The sequence below is a fragment of the Sorex fumeus genome, unplaced genomic scaffold, assembly GCF_029834395.1.
Source record: "Sorex fumeus unplaced genomic scaffold, SorFum_2.1 ptg000021l, whole genome shotgun sequence".
Lineage (NCBI taxonomy): Eukaryota > Metazoa > Chordata > Mammalia > Eulipotyphla > Soricidae > Sorex > Sorex fumeus.
The window spans coordinates 6,777,375-6,792,418 of NW_026606078.1; the positions used below are offsets into that span (position 1 = coordinate 6,777,375).

At 44.4% G+C, this 15,044-nt stretch overlaps 1 protein-coding gene across 3 annotated transcripts in view; it reads left to right on the forward strand.

Moving 5' to 3' along the window:
- The window catches only part of LGALS8 (galectin 8), a 31,434-nt gene that overhangs the window by 12,116 nt on the left and 4,274 nt on the right, over window positions 1-15,044 (forward strand). The window contains exons 3-10 of one of the 3 annotated variants that reach the window (XM_056113591.1): window positions 4,818-4,906; window positions 6,723-6,933; window positions 10,459-10,578; window positions 11,193-11,249; window positions 12,758-12,784; window positions 13,112-13,237; window positions 13,699-13,787; window positions 14,463-14,628. In XM_056113591.1, coding sequence (XP_055969566.1) covers window positions 4,818-4,906; window positions 6,723-6,933; window positions 10,459-10,578; window positions 11,193-11,249; window positions 12,758-12,784; window positions 13,112-13,237; window positions 13,699-13,787; window positions 14,463-14,628 — 885 coding nt within the window. The remainder of the gene's footprint in view (window positions 1-4,817; window positions 4,907-6,722; window positions 6,934-10,458; window positions 10,579-11,192; window positions 11,250-12,757; window positions 12,785-13,111; window positions 13,238-13,698; window positions 13,788-14,462; window positions 14,629-15,044) is intronic. The other 2 variants (XM_056113589.1, XM_056113590.1) reach the window with 2 other exon arrangements.

Below are 15,044 nucleotides of genomic sequence, written 5' to 3' on the forward strand. Positions count from 1 at the left end.
CTTTCTCTGAACTCTTGTTTCACTTTAGTTTTAGGTTCTAATTCAGCAGCTCTTCCTGGACAGTATAGATTCTTAAGTTCAAAAGAATTACAACTGTTAATAACCATTAATGTTCTTCTAATAAGAAATTTAGATTGAGAATTCTGCTTTCTCTGTGGGTAACTTTCTGATAAGAAATCTTCGTTTAAACCTTGTCTAGCAAATTCCAGAAACAAGTACACTTCTTAAATCCCTAGGTTGCATATCACTCACTGACTTCTCTAGAATTAGTACTTCTGAGTTCAACCTGGTTCCAGCACTCGAGTGTTCCACACAGACACACAGACAGACAGACACAGTCAGACAGACGGACACAGACAGTGAACTGACGAAAACACCACACGTACATGTGCACATATCTGCAGTTGACCGGTCTGACCCTTCAAAAATGGCAGGGAGAAAACTGATGGACTGAGAAAGGAAGAAGCAGTCCCCAGGGCAAAGAAGCCCTGTCGGCCGATTGGGAACAGTGCTCCCCGTTTCCCAGCCTGACCAGTCAGTCGCCTGTTTGTTCAGAATGGGTCAAGAAAGCGCTTTTTGTTCATATAAGCCGGCAAAATAAACTATGACAAACTTGTTAAACCTAAGGTGGTCAGATGTTAGATGTTACCATATTTTGGTCAAAGCTAGTTCTGAGGCAGGGAGTTAGTATCATATCTTGCATTTTCCTGCCTCTTCTGCTTTGATAATCCTACTTCTTTTGTTACCTGCAAAGATCTGACTGCAAAATGATCTGGTAATGCAAACTGCCCTTCACTGTATATCCTTCCCAATATTCTAACTTATACTCAGGCCACGTGGTGTTACAGAGGTCAGCAAGATATTTCTTATCTAGACTTCCTACTTGGAAGCTCCTCTGGTGTTTTAAGGAGCAACCCATAGGAGAATGTTTAATCTATGAAAAAGATGGTTCCTTGGCAAAACTTTTCTTCAGGTCTATCCAAGGGGACACGAACCCCTTTACTCCGGCTTCTCCCGAGGGGACTCTAACCTCCCGTGAATTGGCCTTCACTTTGGCTTCTCCCAAGGGGACTCTAACCCCCTCTATACCCTGGCCTCTGCCGAGGGGACTCAAACCCCCCCCTAAATTGGCCTCTTGTCAGAGGCTCACTGGATTTGGACCGTCCTTGGCAAAACTTTTCTTCAGGTCTATCCAAGGGGACTCGAACCCCTTTACCCTGGCTTCTCCCGAGGGGACTCTAACCCCCTGTATACCCTGGCCTCTGCCGAGGGGACTCAAACCCCCCACTAAATTGGCCTTTTGTCAGAGGCTTACTGGATTTGGACCGTCTCCACCAATGGCCTCTGCTTCCACCACAGGCGTCCCTGGGCGGACCTGGCATCGGGCAGACCCACAGCTGTGTGCCCGAGCCTAACCTAGTGCTGTGGTCTTAAACTCTTCTCCTTGAAAAAAGTTCTGCCTTTTCTTAGCTTGCTACATCTTCCCTGCTTTTGCTGGCTCGCTGCTTTTCTCAGGCTTCTTACCTGCCTTTTACACTTTTTTTCTTTCTTTTCTGCCTTACCTCTGGACTGCCTTCATTAGCATTTGAAATGACCTCTAGCTGATTTTCTAGTTAGGCTGGGGAAAAGGATTTTCTAGTTAGACTGGGGAGATTTTCTGTCTGGAAATTGATCTGCTTTAGTTTCCCAGAATCTTCACACTATTGGGCTTTCCTCCCATTCCTCCCATAGTGGACGATGACCCAAGACAAACAAAGGAGGGGTGCCTCTTTGCAGAGACCATCAGGGTGCTCATGCACACACACATTCACACAGAGGTTATCACATTCCTCCCCCTTCCCCCTAGAGATTTCCAAGGGAGCATACCTCCACAGCAGATTTTCCACAGATTACCTCATTCCTCGTGGATTTCTTCACTGCATCTGTCCCTTCGTGGTCGCCATCTGATGTCGGTGGGCCCCACGGGTGACTTATATGAAGCGGGGAGGAGAAAGACAGTCACTTTCTCCCCATCCGCCTCTGCCACTCGGGACCCAGGGTTGCTGGGTTCTTGTCTCGCCTCGCAGAAAGGAATTTCAGGAGTAGACAAGCAGTGAAGTAAATAGATTTTATTTGGAGGATTTTTAGGTATGGAGGGAGGGAGAGAGAGTGAGAGAGTAAAGTTAGACACGAAAGCATGAAAGTACACATCTCAAGAGGGGAGATGCGGGCGACACATGTGCTCGGGCACCACATGTGCTCGGCCACGTGGGCACAAGCAGCACATGGGCTCGGGCAGCAAATGCGCGCGCTTCCTTTGTTCAAGGTGGCCTTTATAGGGTTCCTCCAACCTGCCCCCACGTGGGGCTTCTTCCCAGGTAAATGTCCCGTTGCTAAGGAGGTTGCCAGGGAGGATGGGAGTGGTGATGGTCTTCTTTGAAATTCCTTTCCTGGCCTTTTGTTCCTAGAGGAGCTTCTCTGGGTCTGTTGCTGGAGCCAGGTGAGGGTCTTATCAAGCCTTAGTTCCTGTTTTGCTATTTTCTGCAGGGCTGGCTTTTGTTGTTGCCCGGGAGGGGGCCCTCCCTGTCTACCTGCCTACATCACTAAGAGTGTCATATTTTCGCTCTTAATTATTTTTCAAGAGTCATCGGACTTCTTCCAGGTGATGTTCTCATGCTAGGCCTCATATATTTCTAACTGCAATCTACCAAACATGAACCCCTTATGCATGACAGATGTTTAGTCAAAGCACTATGAATCGGGGCATGGAGCGATAATATAGGGGGTAGGGCGTTTGACTCGGATACCGCTGACTCGGGTTTGATCTCCAACATCCCCTGTGGTCTCCTGGGCTCTGCCAGGAGTGAGTGAACCCTGATTGTAGAGCCAGGCACTGCCCTGGGAACTGCTGGGTGTGGCTTAAGAAAATCAAATAACAACAAAAAACAAACAATGTAATATGAATCAGCTATGACATTTTGGCAGGTAGCTTCAAACCTACCGAGGGCTTAAGTTTATGGTATTTTTCATCTGATCATATTTATATATTTTGTTTTGGGGCTACACCCGGCTGTACTCAGGGCTTACTCTCAGTTCTGTATTCATAGATCATTCCTTGCAGGCTTAGGGATTCATATGGAGTGTCAGGGATTGAACCCAGGTGAGCTATGTGCAAGGCAATCACGTTACTGATTGTACTATCTCCCTGGCCCCTACATTCAAATTTTCTATTTAATATGAGATTGGGGTAGGAAGCTATGCTCAGGAAGTCCAGTGTCCTCACTGGAGAGTCTTGGCCAATAGGCCACTGAGCCAATGCAAGGACCCAAGGCTATGTGGGTCACCCTGACAGTGCTGAGCTGTCTCTAAGGCTGCACCTGGACATTTTTTTTTTGGGGGGGGGGCCTATATGGCCCTAGAAACTCAATCTGGTCTGCAGTGCTGAGCTGTCTCTAAGGCTGCACCTGGACATTTTTTTTGGGGGGTGGGGGGCTATAATGGCCCTGGAAACTCAGTCTGGTCAGGTGTGTGCTGTCCTAACCACTGTACTCTCCCCCAGCCCCTTTATGTTATTTTGGAAACATTGAAGCCCCAGAGCTTAAGAGTTGCCCAAGCAATGCCCTTTTCCCACCATAGGAGTACAAAGAGTTGAGCACAAGGAGTACAAGGAGTACAAAGAGTTGAGTGGACTTGAAGGCATTTAGTCGCACATGTACCTAGGTGTTGAGTATCACTGGTTGATGATGATGAATATGATGATGATAAATATCACCTATGAACACATTGTTTTTTTATTTCTTGACTGTCAGTTACTTTGGGGGATGTCAGCATATACTCCGTGCTTGGGTGGTGTAAGACTGATGATGTCTGGTGTCTTGAACCTGGTCACGTGCTTTCCAAGTGAGAGAGGGAGGGAGATGGTTACAAGGCAAGAGATTCAGTGGCATGCATAGTCCCCCAGACAGTGGACAGGGGAATGGTGGTCAAGTCACCTTTGGGGATGGAGAATGACAAGATTGGAGTGTTGTCACATGCTAGACAGAAAGACTGGGTTTTGGCTGATGCTAGGTAGGTTGAAACCCAGACCTCTGTAGCTCGTACCCAAGCCCACAGTGTCCAGGCCAGGGTGTCATGGCTTGAAAGTTCCACATTAACTAGTCACCCCTAAACCATGCAGTTCTGAAAGACACTGACATAAACAATGAAGAGTGGTTTCATTTGGACTTTGCTCCATAGTTACTGAATGCTGACTATTGATCACTGCCTCTGTTAGCTTTGGCCTAGGGCCTCACTGTTGAGACCCTTAAGAAGAGGGTGTGTGGGGGCGGGGGGAAAGAGAGGGGACTTGAAATTGCAGCAAGTTATGTTGTCATCTGAATTATACTGTTAAGAGAACGCTTTGTTTTGCCCACTCCACAACCAAATTAAAGATACTGTGAATGTCACATTTATTTTGTGGCTTTCCCCGAATAAATCAAGAGTGTTCTGCATATACTGTGAATATACTAGCCCTGTTCTTCCTTTCTAACATTTTGAATAATGAGGACAGTTTGGAAAATGCTAGGTTCTGAGTAGACTTACAGCTTTTAAAAGTGTAATTTTGGAGCCATATAAATAGTACGGCAGGTAAAACACTTACCTTGCATGTGGCTCACCTAACCTGGATTTGTTCCTTGGTACCACATACGGACCTTCAAGCCCTACAGGAGTGATCATCGGGGACAGAGCCAGAACAAGTCTTGACCTCCAACCCCCCTCCCCACCCCCCAAAAAATCAAAGATGTCATCTTTAAGTTTTGTTTTTGTAAATATACATCTGTTAACCTTTTTTCCCCTAGGCAATCCCCTATGTTGGGACCATTTCTGAACAGTTGGAGCCTGGAAGTTTGATTGTTATACGAGGACATGTGCCTGGTGATTCAGACAGGTAAAAACCATATGTTACATCATATGATCAACTGCTACCATAATAGCTATAATATGACAAGAGACTATTTGTTACCGAGAAGCTTGATTTTGATTTATCAGCAGCCCTTATGAATGAGGCCAAGATGTGAGGAGATTGAATAACTGACTAAAGATTCTTTCCGTCTTTTAATTATTCACTGTATCACTGTCATCCTGTTGTTCATCGATTTCCTTGAGCAGGCACCAGTAACATCTCCATTCATCCTAGCCCTGAGATTTTAGCAAGTTCCACATTGGAGGCTCCTTCAGGGTTGGGGGAATGAGACCCATTATTGTTACTGGGTTTTGGCATGTTGAATATGCCACAGGGAGCTTGCCTGACTCTGCCGTGCGGGCAGGACATACTTGGTAGCCTGTCGGGTTCTCCAAGAGTGAGAACTAGACAATAAGAGGTCACGCGGCCGCAAATGTGGCCACACACTTCCAGGAGCTGGGTTTTATAGTTATTATTTTTTGTTGTAAGTCTGATTTAAATGTAAAGAACTATAGATATATCATTTGATAAGTAGGTAGTAAAGATACTGTGTTAAGAGGAGAGGGGATAGTTCCATATAACATTCCAGTTCATCTTTAGGTCTTTTTGAGTAGATTTCACCTAGTTCAGCTTTTTCCCACCTTTTTTACATCTGCAGACTGGAAGTAGCCCAGTAATCGTTCCCTACTTTGGGTTTAGGAATTCCTCTCATCCATGGTTTTAGTTGCCCACTATCAACCATGATTGCAATATAGTACGCACAGTAAGATAATTTGAGAGACAGAAAGACACATCAGATTTGTTATTATTATGGTATATTTAATCATTACTGTTGCTAATGTCTAGCTATGCATAATTTATAAATTAAACTTCTCCATAGGTAGGTCTTTGTGTAGGGAAGTGCATTATCTATATATCGGTTATGGTATTACCCACAGAATCAGTCTTATAAGACCCCCAGTGCTGATTAGGGAGTATCCTTCGGAGTCTAAGTAGACTCTGGGCTAGACTGTCAGTTATGGTTGTGTTCAACTCTTTGTGACTGATGCCCAAATAACAGTGGTTTCAAGGAAGCATAGAAGGTAAGTTTGAATGAATGAGATGTTTCAGGCCCTTCATAGAGAAGTAGGACTCTTCTGGTTTACTGCTCTTCTTTGCCTACAGTGAGGAAGTCAGAACTCCAACTTTTTTTTTTAAGTGAAACACCAAGAGGTACAGTTATAGACTTACAAACTTTTGTGCTTGGGTTTCAGTTACACAATGATCAAATACCCATCCCTCCACCAGCGCCCATCCTCCACCAGCACCCATCCTCCACCACAACAGGTCCCAGCATCCCTCCCACCCCCCATCCTCCCCATCCCACCCTGCCTCTGTGGCAGGGCATTCCCTTTTGTTCTCTCTCTCTCAGAACTCCAACTTTTACATCCATGTTTTGAATTGTTGTGTGGGTGCATTCAGTGATTGAGGTTGGAAGGCCTGGATGAAAGAGAGTCGACAACTGACTTTTAAGGCAGATTCCAGTGGCTTTCCTTGAACACGTCATTCCCACCTTGTTGGCAGAGCTTTAAGCACATGAGTATGGAGATCCCTGAGGGAGGCTGGGCAATGTTAGCTCTACTCTAGGAGAGAGGGGGACCCAGCTCAGGTCTCAGTTACTAAGGAAGAGTAAGGAAGCATTAGGCCACGGGGGTGGCTGAGCAGAGGGTCGGTCAGTCATATGTCACTCATCCTCTACTTCTGTGCTTGCTGGACCTTCCTTTCTGAGGGCTCCTGGGCCTGTGTGTCTTTCCTCATGCAGATTCCAAGTGGACTTACAGTGTGGAAGCAGTGTGAAGCCTCGCGCCGATGTGGCCTTTCATTTCAACCCACGTTTCAAAAGGACCAACTGCATTGTGTGCAATACTCTGAAAAACGAAAAGTGGGGTTGGGAAGAGATCACTCATGACATGCCTTTCAGTAAAGAGAAGTCTTTTGAAATTGTGATCATGGTGTTGAAAGACAAGTTTCAGGTAGGTTTTGCAGAACAGAGGTTGACTTCTCATCCGGGAGTGTAAACGTATATGCAGCTTTTCACTCTGGGAAAATCGTCCTCATATTTCTGAAAGCCAGAGAAAGAGTCAGGCTTTCTGTTTCCCTTTGCCATAGAGGTTGTGCAGTTCACTCACCAGTGTTGCCATGGAGAATCCAGATGTAGAGAGACCAGATCATTCCCTTAGATTTCCTTAGTTTTTTTTTCTTTTTGGGTCACACCCGGCAATGCACAGGGGTTACTCCTGGCTCATGCACTCCTGGTGGTATTCGGGGGACCATATGGGATGCTATATCAAACCTGGGTTGGCCGTGTGCAAGGCAAACGCCTTACTTGCTATACTGTCACTCCAGCCCCAGATTGTAGTTCTTCTGATTGTGGGGTGCCACATTATTTCCATTGTGGAACAGGGAATTGTAACCACCATGGCCCAAAGTGTTGAGGAGTCTGAAACTAATCCGAGTTTAGAGTAAGAAGGCTTTTGTGAAGTTCAGTTGTGAGATTTCAGGTCCCGGAGTCTTTGATATCCTGAATATAGGAAAGGTGGTCACAGACGTCTCTGAGTCTCGTGCATCAGTTTGTGTAAGTAGGTAGACATGGTCTGTGTAATCACACAAAAAATAAAAAGGCCAGCGGTCAGGCTGTTTCCCCATTCCACGGAGGTCTATTGCGATGGTCAGGCGAAGGAAGGAAACGAGGCCGAGCTGGTTGGTCTTAGCAGCCGTTTATTACATGGAAGAGATGTATGTCATGGAGGCCTCAGGAATCCTCAAGCACTTGCGCCTTTGTTCTCTCAGCTTCTGTCCTCAGCCCCATCTTCCCAGGTTCCCTGATGCACGTGTCCCCCCAGAGAGCCCTGAAATCTCCCTTAAATAGATCATAGTACCTCTAAAGGGCGCAATATAGTGATGTCATCAAAAGGAGTTACAGAAAGAACATTGAGGCGGCAAACTATACATTGTTTCCTTACATCCACATTGTTTCCTTATATCCGCAGGCCAGTAATACTGGCCTCCAGAAAGAAGATGCAAGATGCGAAGCCAAGCTGAAACCTTTCACAAGCACTTTCACAAGCTGCAAGCACCTTGATTTGCATCCCAAAGACCAGCCTGGCTAGAGCTGGGAATCTACATCCCAAAGATCAATCCTGGCTAGCACCTGAGATCTGCATATCTAAGACCAGCCAGGGTTCTGAGAGAAAGGGGAAACTGTCTCAATATACTGGAATCATTTACTGAAGACAGTTTGAAGGGGAGAAAGCAGTCTCATCCAAGCTAGTCAGGACACACAGGAAACTGCTTCTAGGACGTGTTTCTCCTCTCCTTGTCCAACCAACATATAAGCATACATAATATTAATCATTTTGTATGGACACAGTAAGAAATACTTTGGGCTTATAGAATTGCTCTCCTAGGGCCATCTCGATCTCAGACTGCAGTGCTCAGGCCAGATATCTTTCCTATTCCTAGCAGCAGGGCCCTAGTCTCATCGTTACTATTGGATCATGACATCATTTGCCTATGATCAACCTCTTAACTTACAGTTAAGAATCGTGGCACCTTGGCCTAGCCCATCGCGATGCCAGGGTAGCACATAACTTACCGGCTTGCCCTGGTTCCATCCAGTCCCACGTCGGGACCCTGCCCTTGGAGTGCTAGGAAGTGAGGGCAACTGAGGCTTAAGCTGAGAAGGCAGATGCCAGGGGTGAATAATATTCAAAGCCAATTAAATCCTAAATTATAAAGCATAATATTAATTGTCTTCCTGTATCTATACAAAAGGACATTGCATTAAGGCAAACTGCTCAAAAGACATAAGGAGAGGAGGTAAAGGTAAAGGTAAAGGCCCTCCCGTTGATCATCGATTTGCTCGAGCGGGCCCAGTAACGTCTCCATTGGAGACTTTGTTGTTACTGTGTCTGGCATATCGAATACTCTCGGTAGCTTGCCGGGCTCTCCGAGAGGGGCGGAGGAATCGAACTCGGGTCGGCCATGTTGGCCGCTTGTAAGGCGAACGCCCTGCCCGCTGTGCTATCGCTCAGAAAGGCAACATTAACTTACAGTACAGCTTCAGTGTCTAAGAAGGATGAGACCTTACAAATTGGTTGGGGAAGAGAGCATAGAAGTGGTTACAAGCAGACAAAGTAATGGGAGTGACTCGGGAGCACTGTGATGAGTGCGATTCCGATAAACCTAAGCTCCGTATACTCCAACAATGGTCCTCAGGGCTTTTTTGGCACAGGCCAGCAGACTGAACATTTCTCTCATGAAGACTCTCCCATCGAGGACAGATCTTTTCTGTCCTTCAAGATCCCGGTTCTATTGGAGCCTTTCCCCCAAATCTCCCAAAGGTTTTTCACACCTCGATTTACTGGCCTTTTAAGCACTTGCGATCTGTTTCATTATTTTTTGCATTGTAGTTTGGTGTGCAATGGATTTTTCCTGTGTTATTTTGTTCCCCAGTGGGATTTGAAGCTGTTAGAAGTCAGAGACTGTGTTGGATTCTGCTGCTGTTTGGTTTTTGTTTGGGGGCCACACCCGGCAGTGCTCAAGGGTTACTCCTGGCTCTGGGCTCGGGGCTTACTCCTGGTGGGGCTTGGGACCTTATAGTGATGTCAGGGATTTAACCTGGGTCACTGGCATTCAAGGCAAGTACGCTATCCGCTCCACCCTCTCTCCAGTCCCTCTGCCAGAGTTTTCCCAGCATCCCCTACACAGCGGGAGGGGAAGGAACTGTGAGTGTTGGCCCTCTGTTCCATCATGCGCTGTGCTGGGAGACTCACAGACGTGGCTTTATCATTTCAGCAGCAGCCCTTTGAGCAAGAGCTGGATTTTAAATATACATTTAAATAGGAACCTCCGATAATTTGTGTAATTTGCTCAGTTTCATTCAGCAAATCCAACAAGTATTTTTTTTTTCCAACAAGTATTTTTAAGAGTCTTTGTTACCTGTAGGGTGGTCTGTCTTAGAATGCGGACCTCAAGGGTAGTGTGGCAGCAAATTCGCAAGACAGCTCTCAAACCTGTGCTCACAGGTCTCCAGAGCCCCCCACATGCCCTTTACCCTGGGCTACGTCACACACACATACACGTGTCATCTGTACACATAGGCCCCTGCATGTATGCCTATGTATGTGCATGGGTGTATCATTTGTCTGGAGAGAGAGGGCACATACATTTACGCAGATCGGAAACTCCAAAAAAGTCTTGAAAACCTAGTCAGGCTTTAAGGTTCAGTGGTTTGCGGTGGAGTGACACTGATCCTTGGGTGGAGGGCTGGTGTGTTAACACTGGTTTGCAAGAGGGTTTGCAAACAATGTTTCCCTGTTTCAGGGGTACAGAGTATACCACACCCTCTACTGAAGTGATGGACGTTCTGTCTCCATTTGGTCGGGCATGGAATGAGAGAGTTTTAACACTCAATTCAAGTAAACATTTTAATTTGGATAAATGAATAGAATTAATTTACTTTGCGGGGGTGTGTATGATTGTTTCTGTTTGTCTAGGTGGCTGTAAATGGAAAACACACGCTGCTCTACAACCACAGGATTAGCTCTGAAAATATTGACACTCTGGGCATTTATGGCAAAGTGAATATTCACTCAGTTGGTTTTAACTTCAGCTCGGTGAGTGCCCTTCCCTGGTTTGCACACTTCTGATTTTTTTTTCTAATGAAATAATAGGAATTCCATTTAATTAACATCTCTCAAGTGAAAATAATGTAACTGTGTTCCTCATCAGTGTATTAAGATGTACGCAGTATCTTTCAGATTTACAGGCTGCCATTTTTTGACGAGGGTGTTACTTTCCGAAGGATCACAAATGTAGTCTGATTCTGGTGGAAAAAAACCCAAACGATAACAGCAAAACAACCCTTTTTAGTTTAGGTAGAGGCGATTTCCTGTACACAGTCATACAATGAGACTTTTCTCTTAGATGTTTTCTTGAAGTAGAATGTCTGAGTCAAAAGAGGTTTGCATTTTATACTTTAGATACTGACTTGACTTCCAAAAAGATGAAAACAATTTGCCCTCTTGCTAACATTTTTCTTAACTAGTTGTCATACTCATTTCTCTGTGTTTGCCAATTTGAAAGTGTTAGGTGAACCCTAATGTTATGTGCAATGTTATGAGCATGATTTTCAAGTATATTTTCATGTTTTGTACTATTAGAATTTTGGGGCTACTTTTGGCAGGTCATTTAAAATTTTGATGGATGTTAAAATTAATCTTTCCTTTAGGATTTAAGAAGTACCCAGGTACCTTCTTTGGAACTGACAGAGATAAGTAAAGAAAATGTAAATATTAAATCTTAATGAACCACCAGTTTTAAGATGTTATTTTAGAAGTAAATGTAGATATAAATCAGGTGGCAGATAGGCTAACAGTTTTTCATTTCATTTTTCATTTCATCATCCTGTTATTCATCGATTGCCTCGAGCAGGCCCCAGTAACGTCTCTTTCATCCTAGCCCTGAGATTATATTCACGGCTCTTTAGGAGAATGAGACCCATCATTGTTACTGGTATTTGGCATATTTAGTACTAAACAGTTTTAAAATTATATATTTAATATTAATATACTAGAAGTAAAAACCTGAAAATTGAGATACAAATGTTTGTGGTGTCAGACTTTGAATTTTTCTGTTTAACAGTACTAAAATGACTAAAGTACTAAAGGCCACTACTGACTCTTCTTACATAAAAAGGATTTTGACTCTTAATTGTTGAATATTATTGCCATGTGGTATTTATAAATGTTTGTTTGTTTATGGGCCACACCTGGCAGTACTCTGAGATAACTCTTGGCTCTGCACCCTGGAATCACTCCTGGTTGGCTCGGGGAACCATATGAGGCACTGGGGATCAAACCCAGGTCGACCACATGCAAAGCAAGCGTTGTGCGCACTATCTCTCAAGATAAATGTTGAATAGAGCCTGCACTGATGTCCTCTGCTGTGGGAACTAGTATAATTTAAACATTGAGCTTTTGTACTTATTACTGGCAAGAGTCTTTAATGAAGTCTTACTGACCTCAGCACATTAACACCTCATAGATGAAATAGAATCTCAGCAACTTGGAGTACTCTGGAAAGAACCAACCAACAAACAAACAAACACTGTCCTCCCGTTGTTAATCGATTTGCTTGAGCGGACCCAGTAACGTCTCCATTTTGAGACTTGTTGTCACTGTGTTTGGCATATTGAATACGTCACGGGTAGCTTGACAGGCTTTGCCGTGCGGGCAAGATACTCTCGGTAGCTTGCCAGGCTCTCCGAGAGGGGTGGAGGAATCGAACCCGGCTCGGCTGGGCTGACTGCGTGCAAGGCAAATGCCCTACCGCTATGCTATCGCTCCAGCCCAGTAAACTATTTGAAGTTCACATGTAGCCCTTTGAAAACATGATAATGTATTGTGGAGAATACAGATGGCTTCCGATGAACAGAATTGGCAGGCAGTTTCCATCCTGCGTTGCCCTTTGTAGTCCCATGCACGTAGTCACCTGTATGTTCATCCCAGCCACATCCCTGGACTGGCCAGGCTCAGCTTATTGCAAGCAGGAAAGCTCCAGCTGCTCATATCAAACGTGATTCTTGCAGCCGGGAAGGTAGTCCAGGGGTTCAGGCACTTGCCTTGCTCGTGGCAGGCCCTGTTCTATTCATGAATGGTTCCCTGAGCACTACTGCAAGTGATCTCTGAGCATGAGGAGTTAACGCCTGAGCACAGCTGGTGTGGCTCCCAAACAAACAAAAAGATGCAGTTCTTTCCTTCAGATGGCCTCATTTTTTCCTCTCTGTTCCAATAGGTACAAAAGGCTGACACATCACACCTTGTAAGTACTTTTGCCGAACTTTAAACCCATAAAGCACTTTCTCATATTGCTCCCGGAATGAATAGTTTGAACCACTGCTTTCCCAAAGCTCTTGGGTGTGCTGTGATGATGCGGGGAGGAGGCAGTAGTTACCTCAGGTGCGGGGGGCGGGGGGCATTTTCTCTTTATTTGAAGAAAATAGATTTTCAGTGGTGGTGAGGGGCTCTGTAATTTTTTTTCCTTCTGAAAAAGGATGGTAAGCCAACTAAGTTTGGGAACCTCTGGTTTAAAACCTTGGAAAAGAGCTGCATTCATTCCAGACCTTATAATAGAACTATTTCCCTACAGCCTAGTGATAGAGAAGGAGAAATTTCTAAAACCGTACCCAGAACTGTCTACACCAAGAACAGAGTTTCGGCCACCAGTCACACTTTGACTTGCGCCAAAACACTACCTCTCAGCTGTTTGTCAAAGGTTTGAAGAGCCCCACATTTTCTTAATTCTCTATACAAATTAAGTTGTAATTAGCTACTATGTGCAATGTCTGCCCTTCTTAGTGGTCTGAAGGAGCCACGTTGCCTCTTTCGGTCCCTGTGCGACAGGTTATCAGCCAACCAGCCATTCCTGTGGCCTTCCTGATCTCCACTCTTGGCTGCTTTCCCTGCAGACAGAATGTGGGGCACTGGTTCAGATCCCTGACAGAGGTGACTTTCTTAGCGATGTAGAGGCTGTCAGTTTCCCATCAACATCTGTTCATGTCATTGCCTGAAATGCACTGAGTGTGTGCTATGAGCCAGGCCCAGGACGGATGCTTTGGGACTTCATGGAATTTACTGGGATGAGACCTTTAAAGACTCTCCAGTGTGTTTGGGTAGATTCCCCACATCAAAAACCCATTATTTTGGCTTCCTGTGCTCACTATCATTTCTTTGCAGACTCTGCCATTCACTGCCAGGTTGAACATCCCAATGGGCCCTGGACGAACTGTCGTGATTAAAGGAGAAGTGAATACAAACGCCAAAGGGTCAGTGTCATTACGTCCTAGTGGGGATATTTGCAGCGTATCTCTGTGGCCCAACACCATTTAACAGTTCTGTTGGGATAATTGTATAATCCTATGGGAAAGGTGAGAATATGAGAGCAGGAGCAAGTTCGACTACAAACCTGGACTTAATTTCAGTATTTGGACCAAGGATTTTTGTGTCCAGGGGTGGAAGTGTTCACAGGCCGCTGTAGAACTCTTCAGCCCTTTAAAACCAGGTAACTTTAGGGTCCTGCTGGTCATGTGACTTATAATACTTCTAAGATGTTAAGATTTCTAATATTCCAGAGATACTCAGGCTTTTGAAAACCTGATAGATGTGTTTGTTAAAAAATAGTGTACTTTCAAGAGCAGAACATACAAAAATGCTGAGTATTACCTACTTGAAAGGGGCCAACATGCTTTTGACCTGAAGGGAGTTTCTTCCCAACTATATGTATTCTGAGTTTTCAGATATATATTTTGCAAGTAATTTTCTTGTATCAGTGGAATTCAATGAAGAATTTAAAATGACTTTCATTTGTTCCCAATGTTCGTGTGCTTACCTCTGTTTTATGTAGTTATATTAATAGTTTTGTTCTAATCAATAAACTGGCAGAAATTGCACTACTGATTTCTTCTAGTTGGCTAATTATTTTTTTTCCATTCTCTCAAAAGCTTTCATGTCGATCTAATATCAGGAAAATCAAAAGATATTGCTCTCCATTTGAACCCGCGCCTGAATAGTAAAGCATTTGTGAGAAATTCTTTTCTTCAGGAGTCCTGGGGAGAGGAAGAGAGAAATATTACCTGCTTCCCATTCAGTCCTGGGATGTACTTTGAGGTGAGATTGTTTGTTTTGAAAATAGGTGAAGAAAAAAACATCCTGGGAGTAGGGGTAGGATAAATCGTCCATTTCAATCAAACTCGAGCTTAATATGTTTAGAGATTATGTGTGGCTTTGGATGGTGATTGAAATTTGAATGCTTGTTACAAAGTCCAAATAGTAAACCTAGCAGATCACCTGTTATTTGCAGTGGAATTGACATTTGTTGTTATACTGAAAATTGTGTTGCTTAATAGGAATTTTGATTAAAAACTTGGTCTCAGGACTGGATAACATGTTTAACCTAAATGAACATGAGGACATAGGACACAGGAACATGAGGACTTAGGACCCGCTTTTTGGTTATATGGCTTTTGGTGGCAGTAATTTTAAGGAGTTTTCTTTGTATATATCCAATAAAAATTATATTTAAG